Raw genomic sequence first — 17,013 nt, forward strand, 5'->3', positions numbered from 1 at the left:
ACCATTGTTTTTCTACCATAGCATTTGTGTGTGTTCTCTATAGTTATGTACTTGAAAATGTATTAAGTTACCAATTTGGCACATTTAGGCAAACTCATGAAGGACACCTGGCAGACAAAGTATTGTGTAGTGATGTAATTCTTCAATGGATAAGTCTGAAACTTTGCACACACCCTGCTGCCATCTTGTGGACAACATCTAAATTACACCTAGAATCCAACATCACTATCTGGCCTTTCTCTTGCATTACAAAGATGATGTAACAAAACATTTTTTTGTTATTTTACCATATCTAATGTGTTATATTCTCCTACATTCAATTCACATTTCCACAAACTTCAAAGTGTTTCCTTTCAAATAGCTTGCAAGCCCCGGTCTGCTAACTGCTAGCTTGTTTAGCCCCGGCCTACTAACTGTTAGCTTGTTAGCATCGGCCTGCTAACTGTCTGAATCACCGTGTCCCCAGTCAGCCCAACCACTCACTGAACCCATATGTTCACTTGGCTATGCATGCCTCTCTCTAATATCAATATGCCTCGTTCATTACTGTCCTGGTTAGTCATTACTGTCTTATTTCACTGTAGAGCCTCTAGCCCTGCTCAATTTGCCTTAACCAATCATGTTGTTCCACCTACTACATATGCGATGACATCACCTGGTTTAAACGTCTCTAGAGACTATTTCTCTCTCATAATTTCTCAATGCGTAGGTTTACATCCAATGTACTCACATCCTACCTTACCTTTGTCTGTACACTATGCCTTGAATCTATGCTATCGTGCCCAGAAACCTGCTCCTTTTACTCTCTGTTCCGAACGTGCTAGATGGCCAGTTTCATATAGCATTTAGCCGTACCCTTATCCTACTTCTCCTCTGTTCCTCTGGTGATGTAGAGGTTAATCCAGGTCCTGCAGTGCCTAGCTCCACTCCCACTCCCCAGGTGCTCTCATCTGTTGACTTCTGTAACCGTAAAAGCCTTGGTTTCATGCATGTTAACATTAGAAGGTTACTCCCTAAGTTTGTTTTACTCACTGAGAGACATTACTGTGCAGCCGTATTCATCGACCTGGCCAAGGCTTTCGACTCTGTCAATCACCACATTCTTATTCGCAGACTCGACAGCCTTGGTTTCTCAAATGATTGCCTCGCCTGGTTTACCAACTACTTCTCTGATAGAGTTCAGTGTGTCAAATCGGAGGGCCTGTTGTCTAGACCTCTGACAGTCTCTATGGGGGTGCCACAGGGTTAAATCCTCGGGCCGACTCTCTTCTCTGTATATATCAACGATGTTGCTCTTTCTGCTGGTGATTCTCTGATACTGCTATACTCAGATGACACCATTCTGTATACTTCTAGCCCTTCTTTGGACACTGTTAAAAACCTCTTTGGGATAGGGGGCAGCATTTTAACTTTTGGATGAATAGCGTGCCCAATTTCAACTTCCTGCTACTCATGCCAAGAATATAAGATATGCATATTATTAGTAGATTTGGATAGAAAACACTCTGACGTTTCTAAAACAGTTTGAATCATGTCTGTGAGTATAACAGAACTTATGTAGCAGGCAAAACCCCGAGGACTAGCCGTTCAGATTTTTGTTTTTAGGTCTCTGTCTGTTCAGTGAATTCTCGTTGGCAAACGATATTTGTTAGCAAATGGTTTTCAGTTCCTACCGCTTCCACTGGATGTCACCAGTCGTTGGAATTTGGTTGAGGTTATTCATTTGTGCAATGAAGTACGGCCATCTAGGAACTGGGTAGCACTGTTGAGAGTGTGCAAGACATGAAAAGTAGCATGGTTTGTTGTCTTCCTGTATTGAAAACAGATAGACCGTCTACAATTTGATTGATTATTAACGTTTAAAAATACCTAAAGTTGTATTACAAAAGTAGTTCGAAATATTTTGGCAAAGTTTATAGGCAACTTTTGAAATATTTTGTAGTCACGTTGCGCATTTTGGAAGCTGTTTTTTTCTGGCTCAAATGCGCTTTATAAATTGACATTTGGATATATATGGACGGAATTAATCGAACAAAAGGACCAATTGTGATGTTTATGGGACATATTGGAGTGCCAACAAAAGAAGCTCGTCAAAGGTAATGCATGTTTTATATTTTATTTCTGTGTTTTGTGTAGCGCCTGCAGGGTTGAAATATGCTACCCTCTTTGTTGACTGTTGTGCAATCATCAGATAAGAGCTTCTTATGCTTTCCCCCGAAAAGCCTTTTTAAAATCTGACATGTTGGCTTGATTCACAACGAGTGTAGCTTTAATTGAGTATCTTACATGTGTGATTTAATGAAAGTTTGATTTTTATATAATTTTTTTAATTTGCCGCGCTGCATTTTCCCTGTTTTTTGCCCAAGTGGGACGCAACCGTCCCCAAAACCATAAGAAGTTAACTAACCTCCAGACGAGCTTCAATGCCATACAACTCTCCTTCCGTGGCCTCCAACTGCTCTTAAACGCAAGTAAAAGAAAAAAATCTCCTATCCAAAATTAAATCTAGAGTCGGCTTTCTATTCCGCAACAAAGCCCCCTTCACACACGACGCCAAACCGACCAAAGTAAAACTGACTATCCTACCGATCCTCAACTTCGGCGATGTCATCTACAAAATAGCTTCCAATACTCTACTCAGCAAACTGTATGCAGTTTATCACAGTGCCATCCGTTTTGTTACTAAAGCACCTTATACCACCCACCACTGCGACCTGTATGCTCTAGTTGGCTGGCCCTCGCTTCATATTCGTCGCCAGACCCACTGGCTCCAGGTCATCTACAAGTTCATGCTAGGTAAAGCTCTGCCTTATCTCAGTTCACTGGTCACGGTGGCAACACCCACCCGTAGCACGCGCTCCAGCAGGTGTATCTCACTGACCATCCCTAAAGCCAACACCAAATTTGGCCACCTTTCCTTCCAGTTCTCTGCTGCCTGTGACTGTAATGAATTACAAAATCGCTGAAGTTGGAGACTTTTATCTCCCTCACCAACTTTAAACATTTGCCCTCTGAGCAGCTAACCGATCGCTGCAGCTGTACATAGTCCATCGATAAATAGCCCACCCAATTTACCTACCTCATCCCCATACTGTTTTTATTTATTTACTTTTCTGCTCTTTTGCACACCAGTATCTCTACCTGCACATGGCAATCTGATTATTTATCACTCCAGTGTTAATCTGCAAAATTGTAATTATTCGCCTCCCTCCTCATGCCGTTTGCACACAATGTATATAGACTCTTTTTTTCTTTTTTTCTACTGTGTTATTGACTTGTTTATTGTTTACTCCATGTGTAACTCTGTGTTGTTGTCTGTTCACACTGCTATGCTTTATCTTGGCCAGGTCGCAGTTGTAAATGAGAACTTGTTCTCAACTAGCCTACCTGGTTAAATAAAGGTGAAATAAAATAAAAATAAAAATCTCACTGGTCAACCCCAAAGCCAATTCCTCCTTTGGTCGTCTTTCCTTCCAGTTCTCTGCTGCCAATGACTGGAAGGAACTACAAAAATCTCTGAAGCTGGAGACTCATATCTCCCTCACTAGCTTTAAGCACCAGCTGTCAGAGCAGCTCACAGATCACTGCACCTGTACATAGCCCATCTGTAAACAGCCCATCTATCTACCTACCTCATCCCCATACTGTATTTATTTATTTATTTTGCTCCTTTGCAATGTAGCTGAAATCCAAGTATCAACCCCTTAATGAGGGCACATTTTCAAGACAAGACATGTTCAGTTATATAAACAAACAATACCTTGTGGTGTCTCATGTAGTCATTGGGGCCCAGTGTTTTGTAAACCACATTGCTCTCTCCCTCTGAAATAAAACAACTGTTTCATACTGTAGGCCTGTATTACAGTGGCTTGAAAAAGTATTCACCCCCTTGGCATTTTTTCCTATTTTGTTACCATTTGATTTGCACAACAAGCCTACCACTTTGAAGATGAAAAATATGTTTTATAGTGAAACATACAAGAAATAAGACAACAAAACAGAAAAATGGAGTGTGCATAACTATTCACCCCCCACCAAAGTCAATACTTTGTAGAGCCACCTTTTGCAGTAGTTATAGCTGCAGGTCTCTTGAGGTATGACTCTATAAGCTTGGCACATCTAGCCACTGGATGTTTTGCCCATTCTTCAAGGCAAACTGCTCAAGCTCCTTCAAGTTGGATGGGTTCTGTTGGTGTCCAGCAATCTTTAAGTCATACAACATATTCTCAATTGGATTGAGGTCTGGGCTTTGACTAGGCCATTCCAAGACATTTAAATGTTTCCCCTTAAACCACTCGGTGGTTGCTTTAGCAGTATGCTTAGGGTCATTGACCTGCTGGAAGGTGAACCTCCATCCCAGCCTCAAATCTCTGGAAAACTGACACAGGTTTCCTCAAGAATTTCCATGTATTTAGCGAAATCCTTCAATTCTGACCAGTTTCCCAGTCCCTTCCGATGAAAAACATCCCCAAAGTATGATGCTGGCACCACCATGCTTCACTGTGGGGATGAACTTCTCGGGGTGGTGAGAGGTGTAGGGTTTGCGCCGGACATAGCATTGTCCTTGGTGGCCAAAAAACTAATTTTAAGTTTCATCTGGCCACAGTACCTTCCTCTACATGTTGGGGAGTCTCGCACATGCCTTTTGGCGAACACCAAAAATGTTTGTGAACACCAAACGTGTTTCTTTAAGCAATGGCATTGTTTCTGGCCACTTCCGTAAAGCCCAGCTCTGTAAAGTGTATGGCTTAAAGTGGTCCTATGGACAAATACTCCAATCTCCACTGTGGAGCTTTGCAGCTCCTTCGGGGTTATCTTTGGTCTCTTTGTTGCCTCTCTGATTAATGCCCTCCTTGCCTGGTCCATGAGTTTTGGTGGGCGGCCCTCTCTTGGCAGGTTTGTTGTGGTGCCATATTCTTTCCAGTTTTTAATAATGGATTAAATGGTGCTCCGTAGGATGTTCAAAGTTTCTGATATTTTTTTATAACGCAACCCTGATCTGTACTTCTCCACAACTTTGTCCCTGACCTGTTTGGAGAGCTCCTTGGTCTTCATGATGCCGCTAGCTTGGTGGTGCCCCTTGCTTAGTGGTGTTGCAGACTCTGGGGCCTTTCAGAACAGGTGTATATATACTGAGATCATGTGACAGATCATGTGACACTTAAATTGCACACAGTTGGACTTTATTTAACTTATTATGTGACTTCTGATGGTAATTGGTTGCACCAGATCTTATTTAGGGGCTTCATAGCAAAGGGGATGAATACATATGCACGCACCACTTTTCCTGATATTTTTTCAGAATTTTTTGAAACAAGTAATTTTTTAAATTTCACTTCACCAATTTGGACTATTTTGTGTATGTCCATTACATGAAATCCAAATAAAAATCCATTCAAATTACAGGTTGTAATGCAACAAAATAGGAAAAATGCCAAGGGAGATGAATACTTTTGCAGGACACTGTATATTCTTCTATAGTCAATTAATTAATTATCCACTAGTCAATAAATCTGAATGGCAGTGTTGCCAGTGCACTCACTCTGTGGATGATGACTTGGGCAGTGTGAGAGATTAGCGATCCCCATTTAATGAGAATGAGCCGTCCAAATTGGTGGTGGAGGGGGATGAAGGGGTGTTAGCTGGGGGTTATAGGAGGAATTGGGGAACGGACTAAACTGAGGGTTTCGGAAATGAGATAAACTGACCTCAGCTAAATCCCTAACCAGAGTTATTGCAGTTATTAAATCAAAGCACATGGTTTACCTGCTCAGTGTCTTTTCTCAGTTCAGAAGGAACCATGGTTTAAGAGTGATACCGACTAAATAATAAACACTGTCTATAGTGGAAGTATCAAATAGCAAAATAACATTTTGGAGTGATTCTTTAAACCATAAAACTGCTTAATGACTGTAAAACTCTGCGTGCCTTTTAACAACCACACACACACACACACACACACACACACACACACACACACACACACACACACACACACACACACACACACACACACACACACACACACACACACACACACGCAGCTCCCGCAGCGCGCCGACGCTGGCCTCGGGGACGACCCGGGGGCCGAGGCGCTGGGCGATCCGGACGGAGGCGATGGAATTCACTCAACATAGATGGGTCTAGAATATCCCTCACCGGAACCCAGCACCTCTCCTCCGGACCGTACCCCTCCCAGTCAACGAGGTACTGCAAGCCCCTCACCCGGCGTCTCGAGTCCAGAATAGCTCGTATCTTGTACGCCGGGGACCCCTCGATGTCCAGAGGGGGCGGAGGAACCTCCGGAACCTCATCTTCCTGCATGGGACCAGCTACCACCGGCCTGAGAAGAGACACATGAAATGAGGGGTTAATACGATAATACGAAGTAAGTAATAATCGATAACAAACCTCATTTATTCTCCTCAGGACTTTAAATGGCCCTATACACTGCGGACCCAGCTTCCGGCAGGGCAAGCGGAGGGGCAGGTTTCGGGTCGAGAGCCAGACCCTGTCCCCAGGTGCAAACACGGGGGCCTCACTGCGGTGACGGTCAGCTCTTCTTCTGCCTTCTACTCGCTTGGCGTAATGACTCTTGGACCGCCCTCCAGGTCTCCTTAGAGCGCTGTACCCACTCCTCCACCGCAGGAGCCTCAGTCTGGCTCTGATGCCACGGTGCCAGGACTGGCTGGTACCCCAACACGCACTCAAATGGTGACATGTTGGTAGAGGAGTGGCTTAGTGAGTTCTGGGCTATTTCTGCCCAGGGAATATATCTCGCCCACTCCCCTGGCCGGTCCTGGCAATACGATCTCAGAAACCTACCCACCTCCTGGTTAACTCTCTCCACCTGCCCATTACTCTCCGGGTGATACCCTGAGGTCAGGCTGACCGAGACCCCCAGACGTTCCATAAATGCCCTCCAAACACGGGAGATAAATTGGGGGCCCCGATCAGAAACTATATCCTCGGGCACCCCGTAGTGCCGGAAGACATGGGTGAAAAGAGCTTCCGCAGTCTGTAGGGCCGTAGGGAGACCGGGCAATGGGATAAGACGGCAGGACTTAGAGAACCGATCCACAACGACCAGGATTGTAGTGTTACCCTGAGAGGGGGGAAGGTCAGTAAGAAAATCCACCGATAGATGGGTCCACGGCCGTTGTGGAACGGGAAGAAGTTGTAATTTACCTCTTGGCAGGAGTCTAGGAGCCTTACTCTGGGCGCACACCGAACAGGAGGAAACATAGAATCGCACATCCCTCCTCAAAGTGGGCCACGAGTACTTCCTCTCAAGACGTCCCCCGGCCCAAAAAATACCTGGGTGACCCGACGAGGGTAAACAATGAGCCCATCGAATCAAATGATCACGGACAGCCAGCGGCACGTACCTACGACCCTCCGGAACCTGTGGAGGCGCAGGTTCCTCCCTTAACTAGCTCGATGTCCGCGTCCACATCCCATACTACTGGTGCCACCAGCTTAGCTGCCGGAATGATGGGAGTAGGATCGATGGACCTGTCCTCAGTGTCATAGAGTCTTGACAGCGCGTCAGCCTTAGTGTTGAGGGAACCTGGTCTATACGAGATAGTGAAACGATATCTAGTGAAAAACATGGCCCACCTTGCCTGACGAGGATTCAGTCTCCTAACTGATCGGATATACTCCAGGTTACGATGGTCAGTCCAGATAAGGAAAGGGTGCTTAGCCCCCTCAAGCCAGTGTCTCCACACCTTCAGGGCCTTAACCATAGCCAACAACTCCCTATCCCCACATCATAATTCCGCTCCGCTGGCCCGAGTTTCTTGAAAAAAAGGCACAGGGGCGGAGCTTGTGGCGCACCCGAACGCTGTGAGAGCACCGCTCCAACCCCAGCCTCGGATGCGTCCACCTCTACTATAAACGCCAAAGAAGGGTCCGGATGTGCCAACACCGGCGCCTCAGTAAACATCGCCTTCAACTTATGAAAAGCTCCGTTCGCCTCTGCTGACCACTGCAAACGCACCGGCCCCCCCTTCAGCAGTGAGGTAATAGGGGCAGCTACCTGACCAAAACCCCGGATAAACCTCCGGTAGTAATTGGCAAATCCCAAGAACCGCTGCACCTCCTTTACCGTGGTCGGAGTCGGCCAATTACGCACGGCCTTTACGCGGTCACCCTCCATTACCAAACCAGAGCTGGAAATGCGATAACCCACGAAGGAAACTGATTGTTTGGAAAACTCACATTTCTCCGCCTTCACATACAGGTCATGCTCCAGTAGTCGTCTAAGAACCTTGCGCACAAGAGATACATGCGCAGTGCGTGTAGCGGAGTAGATCAAAATATCGTCAATATACACCACTACACCCTGTCCGTGCAGGTCTCTGAGAATCTCATCCACGAAGGATTGAAATATAGCTGGAGCATTCTTTAAACCGTATGGCATGACGAGGTACTCATAATGGCCAGACGTAGTGCTAAATGCAGTTTTCCACTCATCTCCCTCCCGAATACGCACCAGATTATAAGCACTCCTGAGATCCAGTTTAGTGAAGAACTTTGCTCCGTGAAATGATTCCACTGCCGTAGCAATGAGAGGTAGTGGGTAACTAAAACCCACTGTGATGGAATTTAGACCTCTATAATCAATACACGGACGTAAACCACCATCTTTTTTCTTCACAAAAAAGAAACTCGAAGAGACAGGTGACATGGAGGGCCGAATATACCCCTGTCCCAGAGCCTCGGTGATATAAGTTTCCATAGCCACCTTCTCCTCCTGGGACAAAGGATACACATGACTCCTGGGGAGTGCAGCGTTACCCTGGAGGTTTATCACGCAATCCCCCTGCCTATGGGGTGGTAATTGGGTCGCCTTCTTTTTACTGAAAACGATAGCCAAATCGTCATACTCAGCTGGAATGCGCACGGTGGAAACCTGGTCTGGACTCTCCACCGTTGTCGCACCGATGGAAACCCCTACACACCTGCCTGAACACTCATCAGACCACCCCTGTAGAGTTCCCTGTTTCCACGAAATCGTAGGATTATGAATAGCTAGCCAGGGAATCCCCAGTACAACTGGAAACGCAGGTGAATCGATAAGGAACAAACTAATTCGCTCCTTGTGATTCCCCTGCATAATCATCTCCAACAAAATTGTGGCTCTCTTCACCAGCCCTGACCCTAATGGTCGACTATCTAAAGAGTGCACGGGAAAAGGGGGGTCTACTTTTACTAACGGAATCCTCAACCTCTGAGCGAGTCCGCGATCTATAAAGTTTCCAGCTGCGCCTGAATCTACCAGTGCCTTATGCTGGAGAGAAGGAGAATAATTAAGGAAACAAATTAATAGGAACATGTGACCAACAGGAAACTCTGGGAGAGTGTGGTGCTTACTCACCTGGGGTGACCGATAAGTGTTCTGCCTGCCCTCACGATTCCCAGATGAATTCCTCCAGCACCGACCAGACGTGTGCCCTCTCCGGCCACAACTGGTACAGGAGGAGCTTCCTCCTCCGATCTCCCTTGACGCGGTCCCTCCTAGCTCCATCGGGATAGGGGCAGGAGGATCAGGAGGTAGAACTGACAGGACCCTTTCAGAACGTCCACGAGCAGCTAGCAGATGGTCCAACCGGATCGACAGGTCTATCAGTCCATCCAGGCTAAGTGTAGTATCCCGACAGGCAAGCTCCCTACGGACGTCCTCTCTCAGGCTACACCTGTAATGGTCTATCAGGGCCCTGTCGTTCCACCCTGCTCCCGCAGCCAAGGTCCGGAACTCCAGCGCGAAGTCCTGCGCGCTCCTCGTCCCCTGTCTAAGATGGAACAATCTCTCACCCGCCGCTCAACCTTCTGGAGGGTGATCGAACACGGCCCTGAAACGGCGGATGAACTCCGGGTAGTTGTCCTTCGCTGAGTCGGGCCCGTTCCAGCCCACTCCAGGGCTCTACCGGTCAGGCATGTGATGAGGACCCCTACTCTCTCCTCCTCCGAGGGGTCCGGCCGAACGGTGGCCAGGTAGAGGTCTAATTGAAGCAGGAATCCCTGGCTGCTCCATCGTAATTCCTCGGAGGCGTCATGTGCAGAGCGCTGAAACCGGATCCAGATGGGGGAGATGGTAGAGTTGCTGGTGGGAGGGTCGGTGGGGTAGTAGTAGGGAAACCATTCCTCTCCCAACGATCCATCCTCTCCATCATCTGATCCATCGCTGATCCTAGGCGATGGAGGATGGACGTGTGATGTTGGACTCGCTCCTCCATAGTGGGAAGAGGAGTGGTCGCTGCTCCTGCTGACTCCATAAGTCGTGCGGGCTTCTGTTACGAGTAAATGAGTGAAGAGGTGTGGAGTCAGGCGCAGAGAGCAAAAGATATGGGAAAAACAACACGCTTTAATGTCCCGGAAACATAACATGAACAAAAGTGGAAACACAAATGAACAGAAATATAAACGGACAGCGTGAATCCCAAATGCCAACAAAAATACACTCAAACAAGAAAACAGGCGAACAAGCCCGCACGAAACAGAAGCGGGCTGAACAGACTATATATAACCCTATCCTAACAACCAAACAAGAAACAGGTGCTACCAATTAGACAGAACTAAACGAACACAGAACAACGGATCGGCGATAGCTAGTAGACCGGCGACGACGACCGCCGAGCGCCACCCGAACAAGAAGGGGAGTCACCTTCGGTAATATTCGTGACAATTTTGTTATTCAGTGTTAAGTTTTCATTAAATAAGATGAACACGTAACACGCTGGATAGTTTTGGTCCTCACCTTCTTTCCAAGACAGCCGTTACATTAGCATCCACACTAACCTCATAAAATATATTGGGTAAAAATACATATTTTTGGCGTGTCTAATATATACACATGAAAATACAAATAATGTGCAAACAAAACCATTAGGAGCTAAAAACAAATCTAATTTAAAATAAAATAATTTCCAGCTAGCCTTCATAAACACAGCAATGCAAATGGGCATGCAGCACATCAGTTATACTGTGATGTTCTCCATGGGTATAATCTGTATTCGGGACCAATATGTAATAATATGAAATCACGTTGCTGCGACATGTTGAGGAGGTAGGAAGATGACCAAATGCGATGGTTATGATATTACCTTCAGATTACGTTGCCACAATGTTGTGGGAACGTAATTACATGACATTACCAATAATTACCAATTCATTACGGTCGTGGTTATGTAACTTGTTTGCTAGGAAGAGCTGCTTCTCATCAAACATATTCCACCAAAAATAAATAAACTCAGATTACATCAGTCAGATAACATGTAATTGTATTTGTCACATGCTTTATAAACAACATGTGTAGACTAACAGTGAAATGCTTACTTACGGGCCCTTCCCAACAATGGCAAGGACCATACCAAGCGGTGATACAGCCAGTCAAGATGCTCTCAATGGTACAGCTGTAGAACCTTTTGAAATTCTGAGGGCCCATGCTGATTGTTTTCAGGCAATGGTCATTGGTCAACTTTTTGACAGGGTGGAATCAGTAAAAGCAGGATCTGGCTTGTTCATTTTGACAGCGCGGGGTTCAGGACTTCAGCACCATGGACAGAATGCGCTCAGTAGCTGAAGAGGGTTCATGATTCAAATGGATAAATATTAACCAACCAATAGCTAGCTATATGCCATAATGGTGCTTGACTTGGACTGGAGCTGTCCAGAGCCCCGTACTGGCACTTCACATTTTAGGAGAATTATGTACCTGCTCCTCTACAAAACAAAGTAGCTTATCTCTGGCCGAGATTCACACACCAAGCCGAAAAAAAGTTGATCAAAGCAGAATATAGGTGGTATCTGCATTGAATAGTAATGGAGAGTGGCCATTCATTTCCTGATTCCACTTTGTTCAAGTTTATTTGCCTCTAGTCTGTGAATCTATGCGTGACAGTAGGCTGGTCGATATTGTGCAGATCTAAAATGAGCCAACCTGAATGCACATGATGCGCTTTTCCAAGTTGTCAAATGAGGGTTTGTTTGTAAGGTCATGGAAATTAGTTTGATAATTTTAGTTAATGTAATTCATGAAGGCACACTTTTAAATATTATCAACCACTTAAAAATCTACATATCAGCCATTATCGGAATGACCCTTAAGTGTGTGTCTGTGTATGCTGTGTGTAAGAGTGCGAGTGGGCTGTTGCCTGCGACATTTCAGCAGCAGGAACACAATAATGACAGACAACAGACTAACTAGATAGCCAATTCAAAACATAACGTGTAGCAGTTATCCCGCTTGTAACAATAGCTAACTAAGCATTCATGTCGTTGTCGCCTTTCCACTGGCACTGTAGGAAACCTAAATAAATCTGCACCGTTGGAAAACTGGGATTCCCCTCTATTAAATAGAAGCCATGTAATTGCAACAATGTTTTAAAATGTCTAATAATGGACTTACTGACAAATAACTAAGCATAGAGCATAGATCGCCCCTGAAACATTTTAGCCTTATATATAAACATGTCTAGTTAGATACCTTGCTTTGAAGTATCCTACCTTATGCATGTGATCCCTGGTTCATTGAATGAGTAAATCGTTGCCAACCATCCCCCAAGACAGCTACTGGTTGTGCAGGCTTTTGTTCAAGCCTGGTCTAACCTCATTGTAGCCTAAACATCAGCTGCTCAGTGGGACCTTGATAGGCAGACTTGGGTGTTCGAGGGCCCGGATCAAAGGCCAAGCCTGCACACCCAGGAGTTCTCCACATGGAGGATTGAACACATGTTGATGTGACTAACGGTGCAGTTCTACTTTGTGGGGGGTTAAATGTCTAAATAGGATCAGACACAGCAGCCTTCCAGTCTCAATAATGCTTACTTTTTCGTGAGGTTATAATAATAGTCATGGCAATTTGGTTAAAAGTCATGGAGAAGTCATCAAACATGTGTATGAATCCTTAACAGAGAATAATCAGAGGTTTCTATAGCATGTAATTTGTGAATGTCGGCGAACATAATATAATAGACCATCGTGGAAAAAGACAGCTCCTGCACTTATTTTATCCCATGTCAAGCACGGAGCCTACCATCATCAACTGTACACACATTACGGGGAAACTAGAAGGATGTACAAGCTAATGCTGCGGCTATTAACGTTCTGAAATAGCTAAATATATGTAAATAATTTGCTCATTTGAGCTCTTTGGGTCGTCAGTCAATTTATATTATGTTAAACACGTAATCACCCCCACCCATTTTTACAGTGGGAACGCATCGGCATCAGATCACTCCGTTGCCCCATCCTCTCCTCCCCCTCCCAGTTCCTCACCCTGGATCACACAGACTAGACGAGGACCGAGCAGTCAAGATCCCCTCGTTAGTCGCTTGCAGACTGATAGAGGTGTATAGGCAGCCAGTATATTTTCTGGGATTAGGCTACTTAATTCTGACGACTAAATATTTTGCCCTCTCTTGAACATAATGTGGAGAGACAAGTGTTCTCGGCAGACATTCGAAGACCTAGCATAATTCATTCGTGACGGACCCCATTGCTGCATGCCTCCTGTTTAAGATTCTGCCGTTTTGACTAATCCACGGGACAGTGGGATCCGACTACAGAGCATCTTTAGGATTCACAGCGAGTTGAGTCCAAGTTCTATTACCAGCAGTTTACCATGACAGCCACTAAGGAGGCGGCGCAGCCGAATCAGAGACAGAAGCCACCGCCAAAGGATGATGAGGAGGTGGGTTTGCCAGTCTATCTATTTGCCAGGATCTGTGGTTAGGCTATTGAAGAGTTAATGAGCTATTTTATTATCATGTGTTCTCCATCAGTGTTACACAACTATGTGTCAAACCTATTTACTTTGTCTATTCTACAAGGTCAGTTCGGCTATATAATTACATAGTGTCCAAAATGTGATGAAGCAAATTAATGCCAGTTCTTGTGTGTGGCAGAGTGTGAGAAATAGGGGTCATTTAACATCTGAATAGGCCTACTATCTATATTTTAGAACATGGTATATTCAGGAATATATTTCGTAGTCTACAGGAGGGGAGTGAAGGGATGTCTTTCACTTAGATTGTGGTTTAACTGTTGGCTGTTAGATAGCCGGTGGCTTATTTACCCTCTAGCTTTCTGTCCATGCGTTTATTTACCCTATAGCTTTCTGTCCATGCGCTCCCAATCGTGCGAGAATATTAAAATACATTAAGCACTTGTGCTGCATATATCGCTATTATATACATTAGTGGCTCTCTATGAAGAGTTTGTCAGCGGTAATGCCCGAGAGTAATGAGTGCTCTCGTGGGAATCGTGAAACTTGCACTGCCAGAGATAGATAGAGAGGGAGACCGCGCCGCGTGCGTGCTCGGCTCCGGCAAGATTGTAATTCAGCGGTTGCCTCCTGTCAGCCCGGTCAGTGCTATCCGGGATCCGTGGGACGTCCCCACCCTAACCTAAACCTACCATTATCCTAACCCTTACCATAACCATAACCTTTACCTAACTCTAACTATTTTCTGTATTTTGGGCATGTAAACCACAATTATCCAGGAGGCAGGCCTGACGATGATTATTGTCAGTATGTTCATGCAGTACAAATATCTCTCAGAGATCATGTTCTATTCTGCAATGTTTTTGTTCGGCATCTGCAATGTTTCTAGTTAAACATTTAAACGGGTGACATCAGTGTCTGGGGGAATTGTTGGAGCGTTGCAACTTAACAACTAGCGGCTGGTCGGTGCATCAACTCTAATGATTGATATTGCTTCCCTAAATGTTTAAATAACCCCCATGTGCAGTGTGGCACCCGGGGAAAAGATCTTCCAGACCATTGCAATCCATCTGCGGTGATGTGGGTGGTCTCATACTGTATATTTTGTCTGTGGCCACCAGAATGTCAATTGTAAATGTCAGTTGTTGGTGTCACTTGTGGGGTCTTAAGAGTTTATTAAGCACCATGGACAGCACCCACAAATACTGTACCACTTCAGGAATATATGGCAGCCCCTGTACCTCTCTGTTTCAGAGGGGTTGGGTTGAATGCGGAAGACACATTTCAGTTGAATTCATTCAGTTGTACAACTGGCTAGGTATCCCCTTTACCTTTCCCTTTCCCTTCAAATCTAAGTCTCCAAAGCAATGCTCCTCTTGTGCTTATGATGTAGCTTGTATGTTCTTGTGATGAAGGACACATTGCAGTCTGAACAGAAACTCAACCACATTGTAATACTTACCAACATCCTTTATCGTATCTTTGAAATGCTGTTTTGCTCTAACCTTGAAAACTTCTGATTCGATTGAAGGATGTTGTGTCAGGGGTACCATTTTATTTACAGAGTTCAAATAGCATTTAATATGAGATTAGATTTTTGATTGGGCCTGCCTGGAGTGACAGTTGGACATGGAGAGTTTGCACTTTTGTGATGATTTAATTGGTTCCATTGCACCAGGTATGCTCAATCAAGAACCCCCTGCTTGAACCCAGGTCTGAGTAATTAATTCATGACAAACATGCAGTTAGCTATATGTCACAGGAATGTAGTGACACGCAATGCCACATAGGCTATTTATGACAGAGATTTTATGAGACTCTCACTGACTGCGCCTGACTCGCTGACAGCCCTAGCAGATCAACCATCCACAACATTTAATTAGTGCATTGAGAGATATACACATAGGGAAGATGCAAATAACTTTTTTATAATCTAGTTCCAATTCACTGTCAACTTTCCCATTTCCCTTTTTCGTGTAATCATAACTGTTGCATGGGGATGGAGAATCTTTTGATAGTGTAAAAAAATAAAAAATAAGCCACAACAATCATATACATTTGTTTAGGCCCTGTAGTCCAGCAATTTGGATTTGAAATGATACAATGACAAAGAAGTTAAAGTGGAAACTGTCAGCTATAATTTAAGGACATTTTCGTGTGAACCGTTTAGAAATTACAGCACTTTTTGTACATAGTCCCCAGTATTTTAGGAGACCAAAAGTAAGGTAACAAGGTCAGATTGCACCTCTAACAGTTGGGGCAATGGCATGCATACAGATTAATATTGCACGTTTTTACAACCACGGGACTAGAGAGGAGAGGACAGGAGAGTGGAGTAGAGGAGGGTGGAGGATAAGGAGCGGAGAGTTGGACAGAGGAAAGGAAAGGAGAGAGGGGAGGAGAAGGTGAAGTGGAGAGGAGCGGAGCGGGATACTGCCAAATGGTTTTCAACATAGCCATTGAGACTAGGCTGCCAACGGACCTGGGGAGATGCTACATTTCAAACAACATAATGTAGTTTACATGTAGTTAACACAGCCTCTCAAAGAAATCCACAATGATTGTGAAAGCAGGCCTCAGTTGTTCTTATCCAATTATCAAAAAATGGAAGTACTAACGTAACAAGCCATTGACAAAGAAATCATTGTATGGTATGTTTACGCTGGGATCATTATCATTTGGTAACATGGATGAGCCCTATTTATAGATTAATCTTAACCATGCTCCCGGATTTAGATTTGGCAAATATAACACACTTTTGGCACATGTTCTTAATATTTTCCTGTGGGAATAAAAGGGAATATGAGGGAGTCCGTAGAGAGTTCGGTCTAACCTCTGATTAGAGGCGGAGAGCAGGCCGAAAAAGCCCTGTTTGTCTGTGTGTTTGTTTCGGTGTCAGTGTGTTGGGTCTGTGTTTTGTGTCTGTGTGCGTGGTGAATAAACAGCACGTCTCCATTACCCTAATCCACTCAAAGGCTGTTTTTCAAGATTAACCACATCACAAGATCACTGGCTTCAGATAGAGGAAGATGGGGTTGTCTAGTGTGTCTATGGCCCTATGTCCTCTCAGATATGCAAAGGTGCATAGGGTGCGTTGGGTGGGTTTGGAATTGGGGCTTTGTTTTTCAGTAGTATTCAATGGGTCAATCAATACATGTATATGTTGTTGTTTAGATGGGTGTTGGTGTAGACACATGGTTGTCTACTAATAACTAAATTACTTTTTTTGTGTTCAGATGGGTTTCTGTTGGTGTGCCTAAAGGTTAAACCTATTTTAAAACATG

At 44.8% G+C, this 17,013-nt stretch overlaps 1 protein-coding gene across 1 annotated transcript in view; it reads left to right on the top strand.

Annotated features, from left to right (window-relative positions):
- Window positions 1-13,310: 13,310 nt before the first annotated feature.
- LOC115135159 (inactive dipeptidyl peptidase 10-like) overlaps window positions 13,311-17,013 on the top strand; it is a 129,190-nt gene continuing 125,487 nt past the window's right edge. The window contains exon 1 of the mRNA XM_029669582.2: window positions 13,311-13,696. Coding sequence (XP_029525442.2) covers window positions 13,628-13,696 — 69 coding nt within the window. The 5' untranslated portion in view covers window positions 13,311-13,627. The remainder of the gene's footprint in view (window positions 13,697-17,013) is intronic.

This window comes from Oncorhynchus nerka, linkage group LG1, assembly GCF_034236695.1.
Source record: "Oncorhynchus nerka isolate Pitt River linkage group LG1, Oner_Uvic_2.0, whole genome shotgun sequence".
Classification (NCBI taxonomy): domain Eukaryota; kingdom Metazoa; phylum Chordata; class Actinopteri; order Salmoniformes; family Salmonidae; genus Oncorhynchus; species Oncorhynchus nerka.